At 41.1% G+C, this 24,858-nt stretch overlaps 1 protein-coding gene across 1 annotated transcript in view; it reads left to right on the top strand.

Annotated features, from left to right (window-relative positions):
• Nucleotides 1-24,858, top strand: part of GALNT12 (polypeptide N-acetylgalactosaminyltransferase 12) — a 1,011,450-nt gene that overhangs the window by 321,398 nt on the left and 665,194 nt on the right. Inside the window, exon 3 of the mRNA XM_078687689.1 lies at nt 23,870-24,059. Coding sequence (XP_078543815.1) covers nt 23,870-24,059 — 190 coding nt within the window. The remainder of the gene's footprint in view (nt 1-23,869; nt 24,060-24,858) is intronic.

Here is a 24,858-nt window from a genome sequence, read left to right as displayed (position 1 = left end):
TAGGTCGTTCGATACTTGGCAACAAATTGTTTCAAAGGACTGGACTATATTCCCTTCAAATCTAGTAGGGTCCATACAGATGTTAATTTCTTTACCCATCTTTAGGTTAAGAGAGTAGAGAAAGTCCTCAGGGATGATCTTGCTCCATTTGACCCGTCTCCCCTGGTCCTTAGCAATCAATTCTGTAGATCCCACTATATTCAATTCAATGTTGTCTCCTTTTGTAAATAAAAACAAATTATTATTATCTACTTCTAGTATTACCGGATTATGATCACTGAAAGTCGTCTGTACAGCGTTGTAAAACAATACATTTTGTAACATGCCCGGTGAAATGAAGATATAATCAATTATTGTATTGCTGTCCCTAGCGCTATAGGTAGGCACCCGTTCCTTTCTATCACTGAACTCTGGTTCATGTAAGTCATTTTCTAAAAGAAGTTCTTCTAAGGCAAACCCCTTTTCTGAGTGCTCAAAATGTGGTAGTTGTGGCATGTCAGTATTGATTGTATCTATAACATGACAGTTCTGTTGACATAGATGAGTATTAAAATCTCCCATCAGGAAAAAATAAACAAAAGTGGTCTGACTCTCCCTGTATCTTTTTAAAAACTCCATCAAGGAGTTGATATTGGCATTTAATGCTATACTTTGTATACTGTTATAAAAATTAATGTAAACACATTTATATCTATTAGGCATTGTAACCTCAAGAGCCAAATAGTTTTGGGATGGTGTATCAAGTACCTTCACAGTGCCTTTTACATTGACGGATATCAAGAACAGCAGGCCCCCTTTATTTCGGCCTGAACTTGATGTCTGGGCAGCTAGAAAATAAGAGGTGTATCCATCTAACCAAAAATCACAGTCCCTATCCCACGTCTCCTGCAGGGCCACCACATCACTTTTTTTTAACAGGTCCAACCATCTTATATCGCTCCTCTTGGAGCGTAAGCCTGCAATATTCCAGCTCATCAGTTGCACTCTGCTATCATTTCCAACAATATTTGACCAAGTATGTTGAGATGGAGGGAGAGAATCTCCTAATTTAGTTACTGCGTTGCCCTTGTCTGTGGCAGGTGGGCTAGGGAGTTGTGACTGGTTTGTAGCACAACCTGTTGAGGTTAGTCAATCATTTTCCTCTAAATTGGAAAGGGCAGCAAACCTATTTGTTAATATAAGATCATTACTATGTTCACCTCCCTGTTTATCACTATTTCTTGGCATCAAGCTTGTTTTCTGTGTAGCCCATGTACTCGGGCAGGGGGTGTATCTAGGTAGTGCTCGGAGCAAGTCCCTTCCCAGTTGGGGCTTTTGTATTTTAGGTGGAGGATAAAAATAGCCTAGCGGTAGTGCTCTAATCCCATCTTCCGTCACTTCGGTAGCATCCCAAAATAACCGTTGGGCCTCATATGGACTATTAAAGTTAACAATCATACAGTCACCAGTAAATTTTTTAGGCGTATACCCCACCCATTTGACCCTTCTGCTTGTTTGGATATGCTCTGATATATTATTTGGGCCAGTACAGTTTGCATCACACCATATCTTAATATTATTTAATTGAGCAATATCCGACTCACATTCTCCTGTTTTCAGTAGTGGTACGTTCACCAGGATAGCAACAAAAGGTGTTGCTTCCGGGGGAAGGTGTACAGGTGGTTTTATGCGTTGGATTCTAGGCCCTGGAGGATTAGAGGTGTCTATTGCAGGGGCTCTAGATGTAGCTACAGCAGGACGGGGATTGCTCATCTGGTGTACCCTGATTGTACTAGGGACCGTTTGGGAATTTTCATTACCCACAGATACTGGGGGCGGGGCAGAAGGCATTGAAGGATGTAACTCTCCTATTTCTTCCGTCACAGATTTTGTTTGTATATTTGGTTTGCGAGATAACTGTGGTGCAGTATTTAAGGTGCATGTGCATGGCCTACTGGGACCAGAGGACAAAAATGTATTAATCCTATCACATTTCCCCAGTATGTCTGCTACACAATCCTTTAAGGTTTCAATAATATCATTAGAAATCTGTACTAGTATCCCTTCAATTTTATCCACAAGTACTCCCTCCATCATGTCTTTCAAAGAAGATTCAATGCCAGTTAACGGATGTCGGGCCTTTTTCCGTAGGTATAATCCTCGTTTATTTGGTCTTTGGATTACACGTTTAATACGTTTATGAACCTGGGGAGTTTGTACATATGTGCTGGTATCTTCTAGTTGTTGAGCATCTTGAAAGGTATTATCCTGCCCCTCATGAGAAATGATATTTGTTAGACCTTGTGCGTCAATGTTAGGCAAGTTTCCAATGACTATAACTGGATCCAAGGGGATGGGAAGACTATTAACCGTGGGGGATAATTGACTGTCCAGAATTATCTGTTCTAGTCCCAACTCGCGTTCTTTGGCTGCAATTTCCTTGGTTAGCTTTCCCACTGCAGTAGTTAAATAGTTCATAATACTTTCTGATGCAATGGCTTTGCGTGGTACTTTGGCTTTGACTGAACCCCCATTAGCAGAAGTCTGTAGTTTTCGCTTACCCATTTTGTGGAGCAAATCACAAGGAGGGGGCCCGTCCCGTCCCTCAACGTCCCTAGACGGCCACAGACGGCCCGCCCTCTGCCCGGGCTCCACCCGGCGTCGCCCGCGCGCGTCCCGCGATGCGGGAGGGACTTCCGGTCTTTAAGCGCCTCCGTCCGTGTTTGTTGGGCGTGTCACCGCCGAGGATGCTGGGGGCTGTAGTTCCCTGCCGCGTGGTGATCGAGCGGCGTGCTGCCCAGGAACCAGCCCAGCGTCTCCCCCAGTGAGTCTGGCAAGTGTGTCTGCCCCAAATTCGCCTGCGAGACTGGTTTGCAGTCTGCTGCCTACTGTTGAGTTGAAAGGCGGGCGGCGGGCGTGTCCCTGGCACTGGACTCACTGCTGGGATGGCACTGCTGGGATGGCTGCCCTCATGCTGCTGGTGAGGAGGTGCGGGTATGCTGGGGCCTGGAATACATCTGCAAAATATATCTGCAAAAGATTTTATGGATAAAGTGCACCAGAGAGATGATCATCTAGAATCTCAGCTCATTAATCCTTTGGCATGTTAGCGTGGGACTAATGAATATTGGTACCGTCGTCATGGAGAATTGAAATGTATGCTACGGAACTTAGGAACTCCAACATGGTTCCTTACCATAAGCGGTGCTGAGTACCCCTGGGATGATTTGATAGAGTTTCGTCGAGAGGCACATTCCAATATAAAAAATATTGAATACAAGACACCTGGAGAATTGTGTTCTTTGGAGTCTGTTAATGTGTGCAGGTATTTTAATCATAGATTTGAAGCTATGATGTCTTTTATCTGCAATAAAAAATATCCTCCTCTTGGAGTAGTTGTGGATTTCTTTTGGAGAAAGGAGTATCAAGCAAGAGGTGCTCCTCATATACATATGCTGTTATGGATTAAGGACGCCCCCAAATTTGGAACAGATGTGGATGATACTGTATTGAGTTTTATTGAACAATATGCAAATGTGCTGTACCCAAAAGCACAGAAGAAAACAACTTAAGAGCACAAGTCTTACGATTCCAAAGCCACCGATGTGGAAAATACTGTTGATGAAAGTACAAATCTAAGGACAAGTTCTACACCAAATGTCGTTTTGCATTTCCACATCCTGTAATATCCAAAGGAAGAGTGAATAGTTTTATGACATCTTTACGACATACTATCACAAGAAAGTCTCCAAAAAATAGCTACAACTTAAGAAGAAATGAAGAGTCAAAATACATAAATGACTACAACCCAGTTATTTTGTCTATGTGGAATGCTAACATGGATATTCAGTATGTTGCGGACAATTCCATTGCCGTTGCTCGATATGTAACGTCCTATATTACAAAATCAGAAAAGACGGAATTGAAGGGAATGTAGAAAGAGATTTCTCATGAGAAGTCTCTTAGTAAGAAATTATACAGTTTCAGTTTGAAGATGTTATGCCATCGAGAGATCGGAGCATATGAATGCTCAGATCGGTTATCATCTGCAAGTCTATACTCTAAATCTAGAAGAATCATTTGGGTGAGTCTAGGTCTTGCAGCAATGTGAAATCGAGTACTGAAATCTGTACAAGAAATTGAATATTTAGCAGAAAAAGATCCAGAAAGTAAAGATATTTTGAAAACGAATATGTTGGACACATATTACCCAAACAGAAGTCCTCATCTTGAGAACATGTGTCTCTATGAAGTGCTGCAAAACTACACTTTTAAACGGAATACTACAGGGAACATCAATGATGGATAATATGGAGTCATTGGTTCTGAAGGATGTTTGGTGAAACAAACTAAAGGAAATTTGATTTATCACAGAAAGCTGAGTTGCGACACTGTGATAAAAGGGAATTTTACTATTTAGCCCTTTTACATCTATTTAAACCATGGCGTTCAGAACTGGAATTACTTGGCAATTTCCAGAGCTATGAAGATTCCTTTAATGCTTGTAAAGATAGCATACCATGCAGTGCTTTTGCAAATTATGTTAAAATGTTGAACAATGAAATTGATCAAGAAGCTACAATTGCAGCTGAAATTGCTAGAGACAGTTCTCAAGACAGTCAAAGTTCTGCTGCACTGAGTCAAGATCCACTAAGACAACCAGTTGTTGAAAATGATGCAGCAATCGCCATGAATGAGGTGGAAACAGCAATGCATCAAGCTCAAGAATATATCATGGACTTAGGAAACTTGGAAGAACAACTAAATGTTGAACAAAAACATATATATGAGCAAGTGAGACAACAGATTGACCATGGATTACTTCATGAAAAGAAAGAGTGCTCATGCATGTCATTTCAACCTATCCGAATGTACATGAGTGGACAAGCTGGAACAGGAAAAAGTTGTTTTAATTAAAGTAATTACAAGTTATGTACAGAAAACAACTGAGTTGCATTTGTCTTGTGTTGTCACTGCTCCAACTGGGTTGGCAGCACACAACATTAAAGGAATTACTTTACATCGTTTACTAATGCTACCAGTAGAGCATGAAAACAAATTGGAATACCACAAGCTATCTGGAGAAGCTTGTTGTGAAGTTTCAAGAGTCTTGATGAAAATGAAACTTCTCATTTCTGATGTGGTAAGCATGGTATCCAACTTAATGCTGGCCTTTGTGCATTTAAGAATGCAGCAAATTCTTAAAACAGAGTATGACGTGTTATTTGGAGGAAAACACGTCATAGTTTTTGGAGATCTACTGCAACTGACTCCTGTAAAAGGACAACCAGTATTTAAAACACTTGCGCATGAAGACACCAGAAACTCTCTGGGTAGTGTTGGACACGTGAACATTCGGTCATATTTTGAATACAAAGAACTCATTACAAATATGCGACAGGCAAATGATGTTGATTATGGAACTATTCTCCAAGATATAAGAATTGGACTACTGACTGAACATGGCAAACAAGCATTGCAGAGTAGATTACTTTCCAATTTGTTTCCAAATAAAAATGTTGTTCCTGAGAAAATATACATGAAAATTGCAGAAAAAAATCTGTAATCTGCTTAATACCAACACTGCGTGAGTGTTCTATATTCAACTAACAACTTTTGAAGCTGGAAAATGAAGAAATAAAAAAAATGGAAGCCATCGATAAAATAGAGCATGAAGGAATCACTATTATATTGACAGAAAAATTGAAGTCAAAATTGGATTCTTTAGAAAAATCAATATCTAAAACTGCTGGTTTAAAAAAGAATTTATATGCATGTAGAAACTGTTGAATCATTTTAAGGCGTAATTTGGACATAAAAAAAGGTTTAGTTAATGGAGGCATGGGTAAAGTTGTGGATTTTGTTAATTATCAGAATAAAGATGGTATTGAGTTCTTAAATATTAAATTTGATCAGATTGAAGAAGTTAAACAAATTGGTCGTTGTTCAGTTCTTTTTTTGCTTGTTAAAGATTTATATGTCCGTAGAAAACAGTTTCCAGTTTCTTTGGCATATACAGTGACTATTTATAAATCCCAAGGTTCAAGTGTTGACAGTGCTTTGGTGAACATTGGAAATACTGTGTTTAAAGAGGGTATGGCATATGTTGGTTTGTCGCGAGTCAGACATTATCTGGTTTGTTTTTGATTGATTTTGTTGAGACAAAGATTACTGTAGATGCAAACTGTGTCAAAGAGTATAATCGGTTAAGAAGAACATATGCTCCCAATTTAGGTCAATATCCTGTATTTGAAAAGCGTGTGGTTGGTCGAAAAAGAAGGTATGAGAATATCTGTACTGAAGGTGTAGAGAAGGGAAAAAAACAAGACAATGTTGTGATTGCAGCAAAAAGAAAAAGAGGTTGTTTTTTATCAGTTTGAAAATAGTTCTCGTGTCAACTGCTATGCTAATGTAGTGGTCAATGTTTTTTTTTTCTTGAAGCTTTGCAACAGCAAATTATGGAGAATCTGGAAAACAATAAATTGTTGCTTGTTGCATTCTGTATCTGAAAAATTAAGAAGTGATACAAGTAAAATACAAACCGCTTCTGATGTTCGTAATCTTTTGGATGTATGTTCTGGTTCTACACAATTTACACAAAATATTCAACAAGATGCTCAGGAATTTCTAATGTATATGCTTACTGTATTAGAAAATGAAGGTGTAGACATAGAGAATATTTTTGGCCTTTGTTATAAATGGGAACATCAATGTGAAAATTGTATGTATACATGTATCACTAATGTAGATACTGAAAGATTTCTATATTTGACATTACGGGACTGTAAATCAGTGTCTTTCAGTAAATTAGTTACAGCTGCAAATCAAAACATGGAGTGTAGCCAATGCAAATCAGAAATGTTATCAGCATTATTTATACAAAGGTATGGACAATATATAATTTTAATGATGCACAGCTGACGGAAGAAAATTGGACACTTTAATAAAACATTTTGTAGCTACTCAACTATCAATATCAGGAAGGACTTTTGTAGCAGTAGTAATAATTTTCCACAATGGTCCTTCAACAACATCTGGACATTACACTGCCTATCTAAAAAGTAACAAAGGCTGGACCAAATCTACCTAATATTTTTAAAGCCAAAGTATTAGGAAGATAATCCAGCCTCTGAGGAATTTATTATTATGATTTAATAGAATTACCATTTGACAATTTACATAAAAATTACTGCAAAAATACAATTTGGCCACAAGGAAAGGTATTTCTTTGAATTAAGGACTTTTTGTTGCACATTGTCTTGGTGTATAATTTTAATCAACAACATTTACATAGTTTATCAATTTAACTTATAAAATTTTCTTAGCAGTAACCATTTTATATATGTGTCATTTGTATTATATGGTGTTTTAGTGTAGATGGATTGTTGGTTTTTTTACCCCGTTGCGTGCTGCCGACGGCAGCACTACCTCGCTAGTGCTGCCGTCGGCCAACGGCCGACGCGGCTCCGCCCACCTTTTAGAACGCCCGCACTGCGCCGAAGTAACGGCTGCAGTTAAGGCGTTAAACAATCTAATTGATTGTTTTGTTTTTTACCCGCTGTTATTTGATGAGTATGATTGAAATCACGGTTTGTAGTGAAATTCAATATATTCTGAGAACAGCAACTAAGGCAAAGATTACTTTGTAAAATGTTAAAATTATGCTGTGCTGTTAAAAATGTATTATTAAATGTTATTACTATTTTTTCTTTTGTTTTACAGATCCTAATTCTAAAATATAGAATTTACTATATTTTACATTATAAAAAACAACTGAATGCATTGTGTAGCATTTTGTAGTTGTATTACTGCTGAGGTAAGTTTAAGTAAGTCTTAAAATGCACAATGGATTGTGTTTGCATACAGTTGAAAAAAGGGACGATTGATGGACTAGATTTGTGCCACAGAATTCCATTGCAGACAGGTATCAAATAGGAGACCGCTTCAGAACACCTGTCTACAAGATACATGGTATAGTACACAATAGAGACATATGGTGTTCTTGTAGGTCCTGGCACTTTTAGAATTATAAGAAAGAGAACTATTTAACTTAAAGCACATCACTAAGTGTTTTTAGGTTGAGCCTGGCGTAAGCAGTGCGAAGCACTGCTGTCGCCAGCGAGCTCTATTGTTAGGGAATTGCCTTGGAAGTGGTACAGGAGATGGGCACGCGCAGAGCTTTCGGCAATTTCAGCAGGTGTATGCGCACGTACAGTCACGCGCTGTGCACATCTCCTGTCCCCTTCCTTCAAGCTAGCATGCAGTTTCACTTTCAGTTATTTTTTATGAGAAAATTCTTGCCCAGTCGTTGGAGCTGCCCGCAACGGCGGGTCCGCTCAGGAAACGCATCTGAACACTGTGCCTTCATCAGCACAACCGTTAAACAAATGGAGAATCCCCCACTCTCCCGGTCTGCGGGGGGGACTCCTCAACAGCAGCTGGCTGCGGCGTTTTTCCGGAGCACTCCAGCTCCTCTGCCAGCACGATGCGGGGTTCTCCCCTTAGGCACGGGAGCCCCGCAGTGCTATCAGCTGGTCTTCACCCGGGCTGCCTTTTGGGACCCGGGACTTCAGCTCCCGCACTTCGCTTTGGCGCAGGGGCTCCCTCTTCACCACGAAAGTTAGAAATGGCGCGCATGTGCGGACAGCCCCCGCCCTCCTAGGTCTCCTCCCAGCCCGGATACTGAGCTGCTTTCTGTTTCTGTTGAATGTGGCAGAGCGCTTGTCTTTAATTTCTGGGACTTGTAGTCTTGTTTAAAGAGCTTCCTAGTCAGGATCGCTCCACGGCTCACCTCCCGGTCAGCCTCGGAGGTTAATGGTTCGCTCTTTTCCATAGCCCGATATGCTGTGGCTAACTTTAGAAACTGCACGCGCTTCACTTTCTTCAGCTGCGACGCTGGTACTTCGGACCGGATTCGTGAAGCTGTGACTATGACACATGAGCCCGACTTGTGAAGCTGCACCGACTCCCCTCAGCGGTGACCCTTCCACCTGAGCCCGACTTATCTAGATGTCCGACTCCGCAGCAGTAGCCTAGGTTCCAAGGCTTGTGTTTTTTTGCTATAAATTGCATTTGTTCTTTATCAGGGGTGACCGGGTTGCAGGTGCTCTTTCGAACGTAAAATAAATCTAACATACAACTTGTTTGAATGACGCTTGGATTTTTCGAAACCGATTTGAGTTGTGACATAACTTTAATGGCAGCAGCCCCACTCTCAAAACTGTTCTAGCACCTGCGCCACTGACGCGCAATGCTCAGTGGAGGCCCGCTCAAAACCTGTCTCTTGCGCAACCCCCCCTCCCTTCTTTACTAAGTATCTCTCCCCCGACTTCAAATTACGGGTACAGCAAGTGGACAAATGTCTGTCGCAACCTGTGCAGGAGTGCACAGTCAGCAGCTTATAAAACTTCTCTCGTGCACAGAACACTTACAAGGACGTCAGCTGTGCAAGATTGACTCACACACACACACACACACACACAACATGTCCTCTACCTCAAAAGCACGCTTCCATGAAAACACGCACACTGAAAACGGGCAGGTCCTCTTGAACATTACTTATTCTTAACAATATGTTACTTTAAGCCACAAGACACAAAACCGGTAATTGGATATAACACTGGTACTCTTACAGCCTTGTCTTAGAAAAGTATGTGAATTATTTATTTCTGCTCTTGACCCCCCCCCCCAGCAGCGAGTAGAGAGGTTGTGAAGTTAAATTACAACCGAAAGACAGATGCTGTGGAACGCACGGGGCAGATGAATTTGAACAGGTGCTGAAGAAGACTCATACGCCCTCCTGTGAGGGCGAGTGCTCCAAGAAACATGCTGATTGAAGGGAAGCCTGGCCAGTGTAGTCTAGGAGAATCCTGTTTTTTACCTGGCCATTGATTTTGCTTCCCATCAAGAGTCCAGTAAAGTAGATAGCAGTTCCTGTGTGAGAAAAATCGGTCCTTTTGTAGATAATATTTTGTGGTTTCAAGCCTGTGAATCGCAAAACCAGAGTATGAAACCACAAAATACCTTTTGTGATGTACAAAACACCTTTTGCAATCTGAGGCCTCTTGCAAACTCGCAAAGGCGGTTGTGTGACTCCAATTTGCAAGTAGGGTGGTACGAATCAGCGGTTTGTAACTGCAGTTTTGTTCATAAACCATTGATCAGAAACTGACCTCCGATTTGTGGTGACTTCTGTGTGGGATAGGTTACAATTTGAATATTGCGTGGTGCCAACTTTGGAGCAGCAGATAGTGGTGTAGGATGACTATCAAATGTCTTCTCAAATGGGGAACAGTTTTTTCTAAGCAGGAACTGGACCATTAAGGGAGATGGACTGGATTAAGTAAAATAAATGTTTCCTTTTTTTTACAGTCATTTTGCCTCTCTTCTTCTTCCTAAACTCTTACTCTTATTTCAATCTTTCTCTGCTGCCGGTTCCTCTAGCGGTTCTTTTCAACGAGCTTTAATTTGCCTAATTCCAAAGGAGGATAAGGATCACTCTTTGTGCAAAAATTTCAGACCAATATCTTTGGTTAACACAGATTACAAAATTCTAGCAAAAATATTAGCACTTAGTATGGATCCCCTTTTGCCTGATTTAATTGGTCCAGAACAATCCGGCTTTGTCAAAGGCCGTCTCTCCTCTGATAATTCCCGGGTATTTCTTAATATTCTTAGCAAATCTTCTTCCTTGACTCTTCCCTTTGCTGCTATCTCCCTAGACGCGGAGCAGGCTTTTGATCGGATAGGGTGGGACTTTATGTTTCAGGCTTTACGTTGGATTGGCATTCCCCCTAAATTCATTTCTATTATTTCTTTGCTTTACTCTGATCCTCAAGCGTCTATTTTTGTTAACGGGATGTCCTCGGACTATTTTTCTTTACATAGAGGGGTTCGTCAAGGTTGCCCCTTATCTCCTTTGCTTTTTGTTTTAGCCTTAGAGCCTTTCCTTACTAAAATACGCTTAGACGACACTATCTCTGGTTTTCATTTTGGTCTCCAACAAGTCAAACTTTCGGTTTATGCTGATGATATTCTTTTTTATTGTTCCGACCCTGCCATCTCCATTCCTTCTTTTCTACGTCAGGTCTCTTCCTTCTCTGCAGTTTCCGGATATCGATTAAACGCTGACAAGTGTGAAATTTTACCTTTGAATCATCTATGTCAGAAGCATCTTTTTTCTTCTACAGGTTTTTCATGGCAACCATCTAAAATCAAATATCTAGGGGTTTGGTTTGCCCCTCTTCTATCTGATACTCTCAAATTGAACTTTGACTATATTTACAAGAAGATGGACACAGCTATTACCCGCTGGCATCCGCTCTTTTTGTCCTGGTGGGGTCGTCTCCACTCTATAAAATGATGCTATCCCCCTTACTTCTCTATACTATTTCCATGCTTCCTTTACACATTCCTCTCTCTTTCTTCAAAAAGATTGACTCTTTATTACTCAAGTTCCTCTGGAACGGTAAGCGTCCTCGAATAGCTCTTGCTTCTTTACGTAAAGACAAAATTCACTCTGGAGTACGTTTTCCAGATTTCAAACAATATCATTGTGCTTTTTCCTTCAAACAATCGACTCATTGGTTTTCGTCTATTTTACCTCATTTTCCTCCTGTATGGTTACGCATGGAATCTTTTTTCATTTCTCCTTTTACTTTCCGCGAATTCTTATCCTTTACTTCTTCTCTAACCCGTTTTCGTTCACCTATTCTTTCATATTCTCGTACTCTTCTCTCTCCTTACTTACCTTCATCCTATCCGTCACTTCTCTCCATACATGAACAGCCAATTTGGAATACCAATCTTCTAAAAATCCATAACCGTACCATTTTTTGGAAAACTTGGTATTCTCGAGGAATTTGTTGGATTTCTCAACTACTTTCTCAGGGTACACCTCTCCCTTTCAAGGATCTTCAATCTCTTTTCTCTTTACCTGCTTCTGTCCGTTCGCAATACAATTCCCTTTCTCCAGTCTTGATTTCCTATCTTCACTCTCTCCTACCCACCAATGAGGTTCCTATTGATCGCAGATCCACATCCCTTTTGCTGGAAACTTTTCCTTCTGCTTCCTCTCTATATAATTCTTTCCATCTCATCACTAATAGATTGAAATCTCGCGTTGAACTTGCGTGGGAGTTAGATTTTTCTCAGGATTGGCCTGTACTTCTTTGGGATAAACTTCATAAGACCTCTAGAGCTGCTAACACCACTCAAACTTTGATTTTCATTTACCACAGAACTTTATTTACACCGCTTGCTATGTCCCGCTTTTCACCAAACACTCCCTCTACATGTTGGCCCTGTCCCTGCCTTTCTGCCGATCTCAAACACATGCTGTTTGAATGCCCCCCTACTTATCAGTTTTGGCAGTTGGTTTGGCGGCAAATACAAAAGATTTTCCATTTTCAGGTCCCCTTTTCACCATCTCTAGTATTTCTTGGCTCCCTTTCATCAGATATTCCTCATTCTCCCAAGCATTACCCTTTACTTGACCTTTTCATTGCTGTTGCCTTTCATATTATTACTTCAAACTGGAAACAGGCTACTAATATTTCATATCAGTCTTGGTGGAATGCAATCTGTTTTAATCATCGTTTAGACACCAACTATGTATCCCCCACCTCTCTAGCTATCAAACGTGATCTGATTTGGCTCCCCTTAGCAACTTACCTCTCTTCCTCTGCCCCAGTTCATTCCTCTCCTGACCCTGATACAGTTGAAGTTCGCAAACCTCCGTGATTATCTTATTCTTGTTTTTACCTTATTCTTTGCTTATTATGATTATTATGTCTCATTATCCTGTATATTATCTACTGTATTAGTACTCTTACGATATGTTCATATTTCCTCATGCTTGTAATGCTTACTTTTTATGAAATGTGTATTTTTATTATATTGTTTTATTTCATCCATTGTAACTCTTCTACTCTTCCCCCCTTCCCTTATTCCCTCCTTTTTAGGTTTCGACCTGGTGAGGGCACAAAGTGCCCCTCCCAGATCGAAAACTTTTGTCTACAGTATGGATGTCGGCACCGCCTCTGCCTCTCATTGGCTAGCTCCATAAATGGAGGCTAGCCATTGGGAGACAGAGCTGTCAATCGCGCTTTCTCGGGGAAAACGCGATTCGGGGTCGTTTCTCGGGCTTTTTTTAAGCCCCGCCCCTTTGTCCCGGGCCGCGCTGTGATTGGCTGCCGGCCCGGGACACCCCCGTGACGTCATTCCCCGGGCCGCGCTGTGATTGGCTGCCGGCCGGGACACCCCCGTGACGTCAGCCAATCACAGCGCGGCCCGGGACCTGACTTGTTGTCTTTGTTTCCTTATTATTTCCAGAAAGCATCGTCATCCATCAGCTAAGGCTGAACTCAAGATGAAGAGAGCAGTGTTTGCTGAATCTTTAGGACAAACAGCGCATGAGCACCACTTCAGTGGGCTACTGATGCCGTCATCTGTCAGCAACGTCTTCGAGGCTGCATCAGGACACGCCAGCAAGGGTTCTGAGTAGTTCGACACCATCCTCAAGTGCAGTGCAGCGGCCATCCTATCCTAATGTCATAAACCACATGGTAACAAAATGACACCACCTTTGTGCCAAAGGGAACGCAGCACTGTCTTGCACGTAGACAACGTGGAACCTTCGCGATTTCAGGAATTTTCTCTTACCATTGTAATTTAATTTATTTTACAGTCGTTATTGTCTGTTCCTATCTACGTAGTCAATCAATGCTCTAGCCATTCAAGAAATGGACATGAAAGTCTCCAGGACGGATCTGCCGGTGATTTAGAGCTGCGCACGTGCTTTGTAAGCAAGAATGCCGGCTCGTGCAGCTGCATCCTGTCCACCCCTGGCTGGCACGGGACGCCTCTGTGTGACGTAAGAAAACAACAGAGTGCTCCTTTGTACCTGCGAACAGAATTGAACCATGACCGCGTAATGTGTATGATAATCTACTTTTCCCTTGTTTCACACTGCCTATTAAATTAGGAAATCCAAACAACTATGTAACTGCATTTTGGTGTTTTGTACCTTTGTACTTTGGGCAATCTCATATTTTACTAGAAACATTGCTTTTATTTTCATTTTTCGATGGCTATCTTCAACATGGCTTGTGTATAGCCTAATCTTTAAAATAGAAAGCACACCGATATTTTAATACAGAGTTACTCAAAGTCACTGATAAAGAGGCCTTGGGTTTGCATGCATATATTAGACCGAGTGTTTGGTTTACAAGCCCTATATGTGACAGATTTGCATTTCGCATGCAAACACACCCTTGTTTGTCACACACGTTTTGGCCGCTGGTTCGGGAATAATGTTTACTCCTATCACCAGACTAGGGTGACCAGATTCTCAAAACAAACAAGCATTTACAATGCAACGGTTTCGCCTTTGGAAAAGTTTGAGCTATTGGCATTGTAAATGACAACATTTTATTTATGTGTTGTTTGAAAACAGATAAATAAATGGCATTGTCATTTACATTGCCAATATCTCTAACTTTTCCAAAGGCGAAACTGTTGCATTGTAAATGCTTGTTATCTTTTTCCTCAATAAATCAAACTTAATTTTTTTTTATTTTTTTTTAAATGTTTCCTTTTCAGGCGAGAAGCCACTGGGGACCACGCGGGGTGTGGTGGCGTGGCCTGCCGTCTGCGTGCGCACGCGGACAAACAATTCCACCGGGGCTTGATCGTTTATGGCGAATGGCGTGATAATGCGCTCACATTAAGCCTCTATTTCAGATATGGCAGAATAAGCGTAGCAAATACCGCCAGGGTCGGACTGGACTATAGGCAGCGTCCCAAGGGCTGGTGTTAGTTGCAGTTTTATATTTCGGGAACTGGACCCAAAGGTATCGGAGCCAGTTGCATGCTTAATTTGGGCCAGTGCTTGCCATGCTCAGCACCAACATTGGTTTCCGGGGCTGGGCACGGCATCTAATTGTCAACACCATACTTAGAACAGCCCACCACATGGTGGCAGCTGCTCATCTAATTTAGAGATGAGCAGAACAAGGGTAGTTTGGGACTACAATATACAATAAAATGCCCTCTATCTATCTATCTTTCTATCTATCTATCTATCTATCTATCTATCTATCTATCTATCTATCTATCTATCTATCTATCTATCGCCCTCACTCTATCTATCTATCGCCCTCACTCTATCTATCGCCCTCACTCTATCTATTGCTCTATCTATCGGCCTCACTCTATCTATCTAACCATCTATCTATCGCCCTCTCTCTATCTATCGCCCTCACTTTATCTATCTATCGCCCTCACTCTATCACCATCACTCTATCTATCTATCTATCTATCTATCTATCTATCTATCTATCTATCTATCTATCTATCTATCTATCTATCTATCTATCTATCTATCTATCTATCTATCTATCTATCTATCTATCTATCTATCTATCACCCTCTATCTATCTATCCTATCTACCTATCTATCTATCACCCTCTATCTATCTATCTATCTATCTATCTATCTATCTATCTATCTATCTATCTATCTATCTATCTCTATCTGTCTATCTATCTATCTATCTATCTATCGCCCTCATTCTATCTATCGCCCTCTATCACCCTCACTCTATCTATCTATCTATCTATCTATCTATCTATCTATCTATCTATCTATCTATCTATCTATCTATCTATCTATCTATCTATCGTCCTCACTCTATCTATCTATTGCCCTGCCTCTATCTATCTATTGCCCTCCCTCTATCTATCGCCCTCCCTCTATCTACCTATCGCACTCACTCTATCTATCGCATCACCACAGCATCACTCAGCACCACCACGGCATCACTCAGGGGCACCACAACATCACTATGCGCTACCACAGCATCACTGAACGCCACATAAAAGGGGGTGGTGATGGACAGAGTATCTGAATTAAGCAGAACACTCCTACCCATGTCAAAAGATCAGGGCTTGATCCATCACCGTTTTTTAGCTCACTGCACCATCCCAGCTCAGAACCTGGCTACATGCAAATTAGTCTGACCCTGGCCCAGTGCATCATGGGAACAGGGCAGACCAAACTACCAAGCCAATTCTTTACTGGAAAGGAAACAAGCTTCCGGGACCGGTTTCTGGCATTGCAGCCGTCTTCGGCCCGGCTTGCTTGAATCCTTGAATTGCAAATGCTTGTTTTACATGTGACAGTACGCCCCATCCCTTCTCTTCAGTCATATATAAATATGTGCTATAAGTTTCGTAAAACATAATTACTTATAAATGTATCTTGTTCTCTGTTAGTAGTACAAAAATGTACTCGTATATTAAGAATTGGCCTAGCTTTTAACTACAAGGTGAGAAAAAGACATTCAATGTACTATTTGTTTTCATGTAAAAATAATCTCATCCTAGTCAGCACTTTCCGTTGAAAAGGTGTTCTATAGGTTTTTCTGAGCATATTTGCGCAGAACAGTCATAGAACAAGACATATATCCAGTTGTATAAAAAATGTGAATCTGGCCATATTTGTGAATGGTACACCATTCTCCAATTGGTGTAGCAAAGCACAACAAGGAGAATTTTTTTGACTTCAAGTCATTTTTACTTTCAATATATGCTACAATGCACAGCATATATTAAAGGTGAAAAGTGCCTTTTCTGATTGTTTTTGTGCAGCAGTGGACACTTTACTGCACAAAAACAATCTCCGCATAATGCGTATCCTTCCACCATGGTGCAAAGGTGTCACCACATGGCTGCAGTTTAAGCAGCTGTGCAAAGGGAAGCACAGACTTGCAACATATTTATGTACAAATGTTGCATCCCTGTGCTTCGGAAATAGCGCAGCATGCTGTAGGTAATTAGTTCATTGTGTCATGCTGCAGCATTTTCTTATAGTTCTGCACTTATGCATTCACCTCAAATTAAAAATGCATTGTTTCAGTCAATTATGCACTACACATACATACATCTAAACTTTCACACAGTAGCATAAAAGTTTAGCTCTTTTTTAACCAGAGTAGGAAGTTCTGCCAATAACTTTTTTTTTGTAGATTTTTAAAAATGTTTTGTTTTTTTAAAACAGGGAAACAGGATGAACAGAACCAAAAACTCTGAGGAGAAAAAAAAACCTTAACAATGGTGGTTGTCGATAGCCCGACAAACAAGGTGAACTGATTGCTCACCATAAGCAATGAGATGTCCGCATTTTACACAATTTATACTGACTCGTTCAAATTGGGGACGTATATCTGGTGCTGAACTAGAAGATGATGGTGCTGTCCCAGATGTGCTTGGTACAGCTGGTGGTGCAGGCGCTTTTTGATGTAGTCTTCTCATCCCCTCTCGTGCTAAATTGACTGGATGACGTGTCTGCAAATGGTTCTTCATACTCGCAGTCCCACACGAGTATTTTTTGTTCGGATTTCCTCTAGAGAGGACTGCTTTGCAGATTTTGCACTTTACTTTGGTCGCATTGACCTTTTTTAGTCCAGTTGGGAATGTGAAAAACTTCCACACGATAGATGAATACCTCTCTGAAGGTGGAGGTTCTGGAACAAATTCCTGAGTGGTGGATTCTTCAGAATCAGATGAAGAAGGTGGGTTTGTTGCCATTTTGAAAATTATGAGGTGAATCAGGTCTGTAATGAGCACAAAAAAAGGAGTTCTTCTCAACAGGTCTTTGCCTAAGAAAAGGTCTAAGAAGAGTGTTTGAAATAGGTGGGGTCCTTCAATACTTTGAATAGTAAGTCTAATGAACCAATCAAATCTCTTTTTTTGTGGTCACATGGGGTACGCGTAGGGTGCGCGAACCCGGCACACACCCAGCTCGCATCCAGCGCGACTTTGCGAAATTGCATTTAAAACTAATGTGCTTTTTTTGAAAGTTAAAGAATATTATTTTTATAATTACCTCACACAAAGTCTTGTGTTTTATTTTTTTATATATATATATATATATATATAAGTTTTTGAACATTTTAAAATGTCGCGGGAGTCGCGCAACCACCGCGTCCGATATGCATATGACGTCAAACGGGACCTTGCTTCCGACACGTCGCATAATATGTACATGTCGCGTATGCGCCACAACTCGCGTACTAGTCGACCACGTTTAAAAAGTTGTACTTCTCGCACACTCTACGCTGTTCCTATACAGCCATCCTAAAATGGCGGACATGTGACATGCAGTGAACGAGCAGGGTACGCTTTGGGTGCGCGACTCCAAAAGAAAAAAAGCACAAAAAATAATTAGAAAAATAATAATTTAAGTATATTTTAAACAATGTAAAATAATAAAAAAATATTTATATTTTAAAAAAATGTGTAATATAATTTAAAAAATAACATATCTAAAAAAAAATTAAAAAAATTCGTTGAAAAGGGAAAAATATAACAATAAATATAACCATAAATATATTTTAAAATTACCATTTAAAATACCTTTTGAAATTCACTGAAAAAAACCCATAAGTTTCAGACATGTTATAGTTAGGAATTAGCATTTAAAAAACCTTAGAAATTCACTGAAAAACCCATAGGTTTTAGGGGTGTTATAGTTAGCTGGACATTTCACTCATACAAAACCATTGAAATTCCTCCGTTCTAGTTAGTTAGGGTTTTGGGTGCCATAAGGGCGTCACGCCAGTCTGCTTCTTCCAAAGGACCCACCCACCCCTCCCATCGCTCCCCAAGCCGATCCAAGGATGTGGGGCAGTTATTAATCAGGGCTCGGTATATTCGGGACACTCCCCCTCTCCCCAGGTTACCCAACATGACTTGGGCCTCTAGAGGACTAAACTCCGGAAGGGAAGTGGGTGCTGGGAGGTGTATGTGGAGGGCGTGGCGGAGTTGCATATATTTATAGAACTGGGATTGTGAGTAACACATAATATTAAGTAGTCAATTGGCAAACAGTGGCTTAGCAATCACAATTGTTTTTCCTCTATGCACGTTTCAGCACAGCAGTGCCTTCTTCAGGAACAGCCTCAAAGGACATCTATGACATACCTGTAAATACAAATAGTGTGTAGGTAGTCCCAACCAATAATGAACATATTTCAGGATTTAAAATGCGTTGTGTCTTTAGGCTAGCTGGAGTAGCGGCTTAATAAAATAAAAAAGATTTTTTTTACATACAAAGGAAATATAGAAAAAAGAAGAACAGGATATAGAAAAAGAAAACGAAGAAGGGAAACCTAAGGATATAGACCTCAGTACACCAAAAACGTGATAAAACCAAAATACTTGTAAGCTCATTCTCTATGAACCAAAACCTATGTGTTAGAAAATACCATCAACCCAACAATATGCTGAAGGTGACAAAAGCCAGTTTTAGTAGATGACTATACCAAACATTAAGATCCACAGGGCCCTATAGATGGATGAAGTATAGACGATGGATTAAGATGCCTGCAATACACCAACAAACCGTTCTACTCGAATGAGTGATTAGGGGAGCCATCCAAGCGCAGCCTAGGTGTTACCTGAGTGTTTAAAAGGTCACTGAAGATTAGGAAAAATGATGGCTACAGTGGATAAGTAGACCTCACACAGCAGATAAAATATCCAAAAATGTGGTCCAAATCAGGCCGATATCAGAAAGAGAGGCACATAGGATACGGATACCTAACAGAATGAAGATGAAAAAACTTTATCTAACACCGTGGGCAAAGCTAATACCCATACCCGCTAAATAGGAGTTAAAAATACACACAAAAAACAAAAGTAAGGAATGAACTCGCAGAATGTCCGTAGTACTGTCCTGATGCCACAGATTCCGAGGTCAAACCTATGAGATACAGAATGAATTATCTCTAACGCTCGTATGGGTGTCATGTGCAGAGAGCTCAGCAGCCAGATGCCGTCTGGTAAGAAACATGCATGTAGTGTTGAGTCCGTTAAAACCAGTAAGTGGCGAGGACCCGCTTCATGTGACATGGTCATATGAGAGTACGTATCTGTACAGGAACGTGTCCATAACGGCGGCCATGGTGTAATATACAAGAAACTATGAATAGCCAATGGTAAAACAATGAAAATAACAGTCAGATAAAATGACAGATTCATATGAATAGGTGAACCCACAGGTCAGTGTTACTGAAAGCAAGTAGGTCGTCTCTAGTGCACCATGTTGGCAGTGTAGCATGTCTAGGATATGCAGAGGTCTTATTAGCAGGCAAAATCCAGTGTCAATTTGATTACTGGTGATAGTTTGTGGTGTCTCTCCCTGTTCCTACATCTCCCCATTTGGATAGTTTTTCTATGCAAACTAGTAATATTTCCTCTAGAAGGCCAATATCTTCTTGAAAGTGCTAGTTGGGACTCACTTCCGACATCAATGAAGAAAGAAGACTTCTAAGAATGGCAGAAAGAGCATGTGGGTATAACCCCTCCATGGTGAGCAACTCCTAGAAACCCGCAGGTCTTACAATATCCACATTAAAAATAAAAAGTCAGCTTTCTTCCGCGCAGCTCTAGACAATGTGAAAAATCGACCCAAAGAGCTTTTCAACATCATCAGGAACCAAACCTCAAAACCTATTACATCCTCAACACTAGCAGCCAAAGAATGCTGCGACAACTTCGCCAACTTTTTCAATGAGAAAATTGCCAGGATAGATCTCTTGCTTGGCTCACAGCTCTCCCCCCTCCACAGGAAACTTAGTGTCTAATAATCATGAGAGTGAAGCCTTGATGCCGACTAAATACTGGTCCTCCTTCATCCCCATCCAGGAAGAAGAGATAGTTAAATTAATCTCCAATGCTAAGCCCTCTTCACACGCCCTCGATCAACTTCCCATGCACCTGATCAAAGACCTGAAGCTTGTCCTAGCCCCAGTATGGTGCAAGATTATTAACAGTTCTCTGAGCTCTGGAAGCGTTCCAGATTGCCTCAAAGCAGGCCAAGTCACTCCTCTGTTGAAAAAGCAGGGGTTAGACACAGGACTTGAACAACGTCAAACCTGTCTGGAATCTACCCCTCCTTTCCAAAATCTTGGAAAGATGTGTACTCCCTCAGCTGACCCAACACCTCGACAATATCAATCTCCTTGACCCTCATCAATCCGGCTTCAGAAAAGGTTGAAGCACCGTATCTGGAATCCTCAATGTCATTGATAACATCCTCAAATCATTGGATTCGGATCACTGCTGTCTTCTCATCCTTCTAGACCTATCAGCCGCGTTCGATACAGTTGACCACAAATTGCTCATCAAAGCTCTGCAAGAGAGGGCTGGCCTTCAGGAGACGGTCCCACACTGGTTCTCCTCCTTTCTCCACAACCGTTCACAAAATATCAAAATTAAAAGCTTTGAGTATGATCTCCACCCCGTAATCAGAGGGGTCCCCCAAGGATCTGTACTTTCCCCGCAGCTTTTCCACATTTACATGGAACCCCTCACCTCTCTACTCAGGAAATCCAACATCTCCTTTCACTTATATGCTGATGATATGCAACTTTATCTGGAAACCACTTCCATTGATGACATCCAAAGACTTAATAATACGCTCAAAGAGGTGCAACTTTGGCTCACAAACAGTCACCTGAAACTCAACCAAGAGAAAACGGAAGTGCCCCTCATCTCCAACAAAATCGACAACCCCCAAATTGAAGTATGGCTCAAAGCAATTGATGCCCTCAACGGCAACCTCGCCCTGGCGGAGTCCGTAAAATCCCTTGACATCACCCTAGATCCAAAACTGGACATGAAAAATCATATTTCACGATCTGCCAAAAGCGCCTTTCTCAACCTGAAACTACTTTACAAAATCAAACCCTTCCTTCCCCCCAAGGACCTTCAACAAGCCACCCAAGCGCTGATACTCTCTAGAATTGACTATGGGATTGCAACCCTAACTGGGACAGCAGCACTACACCTTGCCCCCTGAAGACAAACTTCAACACAGCAGTGAGGATGGTCACCGGAACCAGGAAATTCGAACACATCACTCCCGCCACCAAAGAACTTAAATGGCTCCCTATTGAGCTGCGAGCCAGCTTCAGAACAGCCTGCCTCACACATAAAGCCCTGCACACAGGCAAACCTGAATACTTAGCCGCCAAACTCAAAAGGGCCGGCCAGTCTAGAAGCCTCAGGAGCTCCAACACCATGCTACTCATCCCGCTGAAAACACGGAAGAAAAAAACCTCTTCCAAATCATTCGCTGGAAACGCCCCAAAAATCTGGAACTCCATTCCCCCTCACATCAGGACGACCCCCTTGTTTCCAAAATTCAAGATCTTACTCAAAGCCCTCTTCCTCGAATGATCACAAAGGAACAGATAGCAGACGTCACTGCCCGAACAAAGAAACCCTTCTGAACAGTGAATCCGCTCAGAGACTCGTTCGATTTGTTCTCCCCCCTCCCCCTTCCCTCCCCTTCCCTCCCTTCTATGTGCGTTCGTTATCCATCCCCTACCCTCCTATTGTTTCAAGTATCTGTACCGCTCTGTGCTCTTAAATGTACTTATTGTGAAGCGCTCTGATACCCTCGGGTCCAGCTAGCGCTATATAAAACTCTTAAAATAAGTAAATAAATAAATTGCATGTGCTTTTTTCTTGTGTTACTTTTGCCACCATTTCCATTTCATCCTTGGGTACTGTGCAGCTTACACTCATTTTGATGTGGAGCTGATACCTCTTACTTTGAAATGTATGGTCCATTCTTTGTGTGAGCATTCTGGTGGTACTAATTCTCTGGTGAGCTGTCAGGTTGCGCTGGTAAAAGTGAGGGAGATTAGTGTGTAATTTGTAAAAATATAAATGCAGAGTTCAAAAAATTCTCTTGGAGTCCTATTGCTGAATGCCATAACCTTTTTCTTTCACTACCCTAAAATTGCTTATTCTTCCAGGTTGTTTTCTCATCCCCTTTTCTGTCTTCATCATTGTTTCCTCATCTCTTTCCTTTCTTTACCTTATGTCCTTCCCTCTTGCTTTGGGTCATGGTCTGCTGGTGAAAAATGATCCCCAATCTCCTAAAATGAGTGCAAGTGGTAAGGCTGAGTAAGAATACTTCACATGGGATAGTGGTCTCACCTTCAAGAGGGCAGGCAGCTAAAGAAATCACATCTACATGGAAATGTGCTGCATATGGAATAATATGCGTGGTTGAGTAGGCTGGTGGTAGAGTTTGTTTGTTTAATCCTTGGGTAGAGGAAGCTTTACACTGACAAAAGGCAACATTGTTTTATGTGTAGCTAACAAAAGTGTGAATCTTCTGCCTAAATCAGGAGGTTTTGTATGTATACTCGAAATGCGCTCAAGTGTAATCATGTTAGACTTGTTAAACATATATGTGAGGGCTTAAGATCTGATGTCACTTCTTGTGATGCCACTTTCTGTGATGTCAATTCCTGGGATGCCACGTGCAATGTCACGCACCTTGATGTCACATGCTGTGATTTCACCTGCATACTGCATAACTTGGTTAGTTCTCCCACTCTTTTAAAAAAAAAGATTTTAGGACTTGTGCCCTGGCACCTCCCGATCTGCGGGGTGAATCAATGCGCATTACAGTGCTGGCGGCGGGTGTCGGAAAGCATCGGTTTGGCAGCCCCTCTGCCTTGGGGAAAAGTAGTCTGGGGCATGAAGTCCCCTGCTCAGGCTCCTCCGCAACAGTTATAGCCTACTTAGAATTAATTTTGGTTGAATTGATCGGTTTTGGAAACTTGTATTATTGCTTATCTTTTTTTGTTGAACTGTTGATGATACCTCCTGGTAATATAGAGCTCAAAGCTGAAAAAGAAAGATACATTTTCTATCTATCCATCTTGGTATAACTATATTAGTTAATTGTATTCTCCATCTTTTTTTTTCAAACGTTGTTAATATTTATTAAGTGTATTAAATGTATTCTAATTCCAGTCTAATTAAATTGACGTCACTTATTTGTATTCTAATTTTTTTGTAATAGAACATCTAAAGACGGCTCTGGAAAATCACCTGGCTGGTTTGCGAAAAGTTCGCCTAATTCGTGCCAATAAACGGGAAGGATTGGTGCGTGCCAGACTGCTAGGTGCAACAAAGGCAACTGGAGATGTTCTGACATTTCTCGATTGTCATTGTGAATGCCATGAAGGGTGGTTGGAGCCATTGCTGGAAAGGTATTTTTGTAACTCTTTCTCTCTTTTCGTAGTTTCCTCACTGTAGTGAACTAATCAGACAAGATAAGTTGACTGGCCATGATGCTCAAGGTTACAGATGTTGATCACCTCAGTTCATCAGGCATGGTTACCAGCAGTAACTTAACAAGCATTGGCAAAGCCAGTAGGTCTGGTGTTGGCTCCCAGCCTTCTGGCAATTCTTGTTTAGTTTTGTCATGGTTTCTGTAAAATGTTATTGTTCATAAGCTGCCAGTCCCTCATCAATCTAAAAAGAAAATCACTAAAGGCAAAACAAAATTGAAATGGAAAAAGCATACCATTTTTAATCCCTGACATTTAAGGGAACTACTTTGTGTGTGGATGTGCTCCTTTTGAAAGGACAGCATGCCATGTGTCAAGGTTAAGTTAGAAAATGTCAGAAATAGGCAGACTACTCCTTAATCATGCTGGAGTGAGTGAAATAAAAATGTGAATAAAGCAAAAGACTAAAGAGTGAAGTTTGGCTGAAACCCCTTATAGGTGAGTATGTTATATGTCTTTGCTAACACAGACCTAAAAAAAGCCAGTTGGTCTTGTGTTGGATGCTGGCCTCTTGGCTTTGAGAACGAATGCAAGAAAGAGAGAAATCAAGAAAGTGAAACCAAAAAGAAAGAAAGAAAGACATGGTTGCAAAGCTAGAACATACTGATAAGCTTATATTCAGGGTTCACGCTATTGACTCTTTCCACATTGCGTATCGCGTACCTCGTTAAGTATAGGAGGAGCGAACCACAGAGGAGAGAACAGCAAGGTGCAGCGA

This window comes from Lissotriton helveticus, chromosome 4_1 (genome assembly GCF_964261635.1).
Source record: "Lissotriton helveticus chromosome 4_1, aLisHel1.1, whole genome shotgun sequence".
NCBI lineage: Eukaryota > Metazoa > Chordata > Amphibia > Caudata > Salamandridae > Lissotriton > Lissotriton helveticus.
This window is presented reverse-complemented; position numbering and strand designations above follow the sequence as displayed.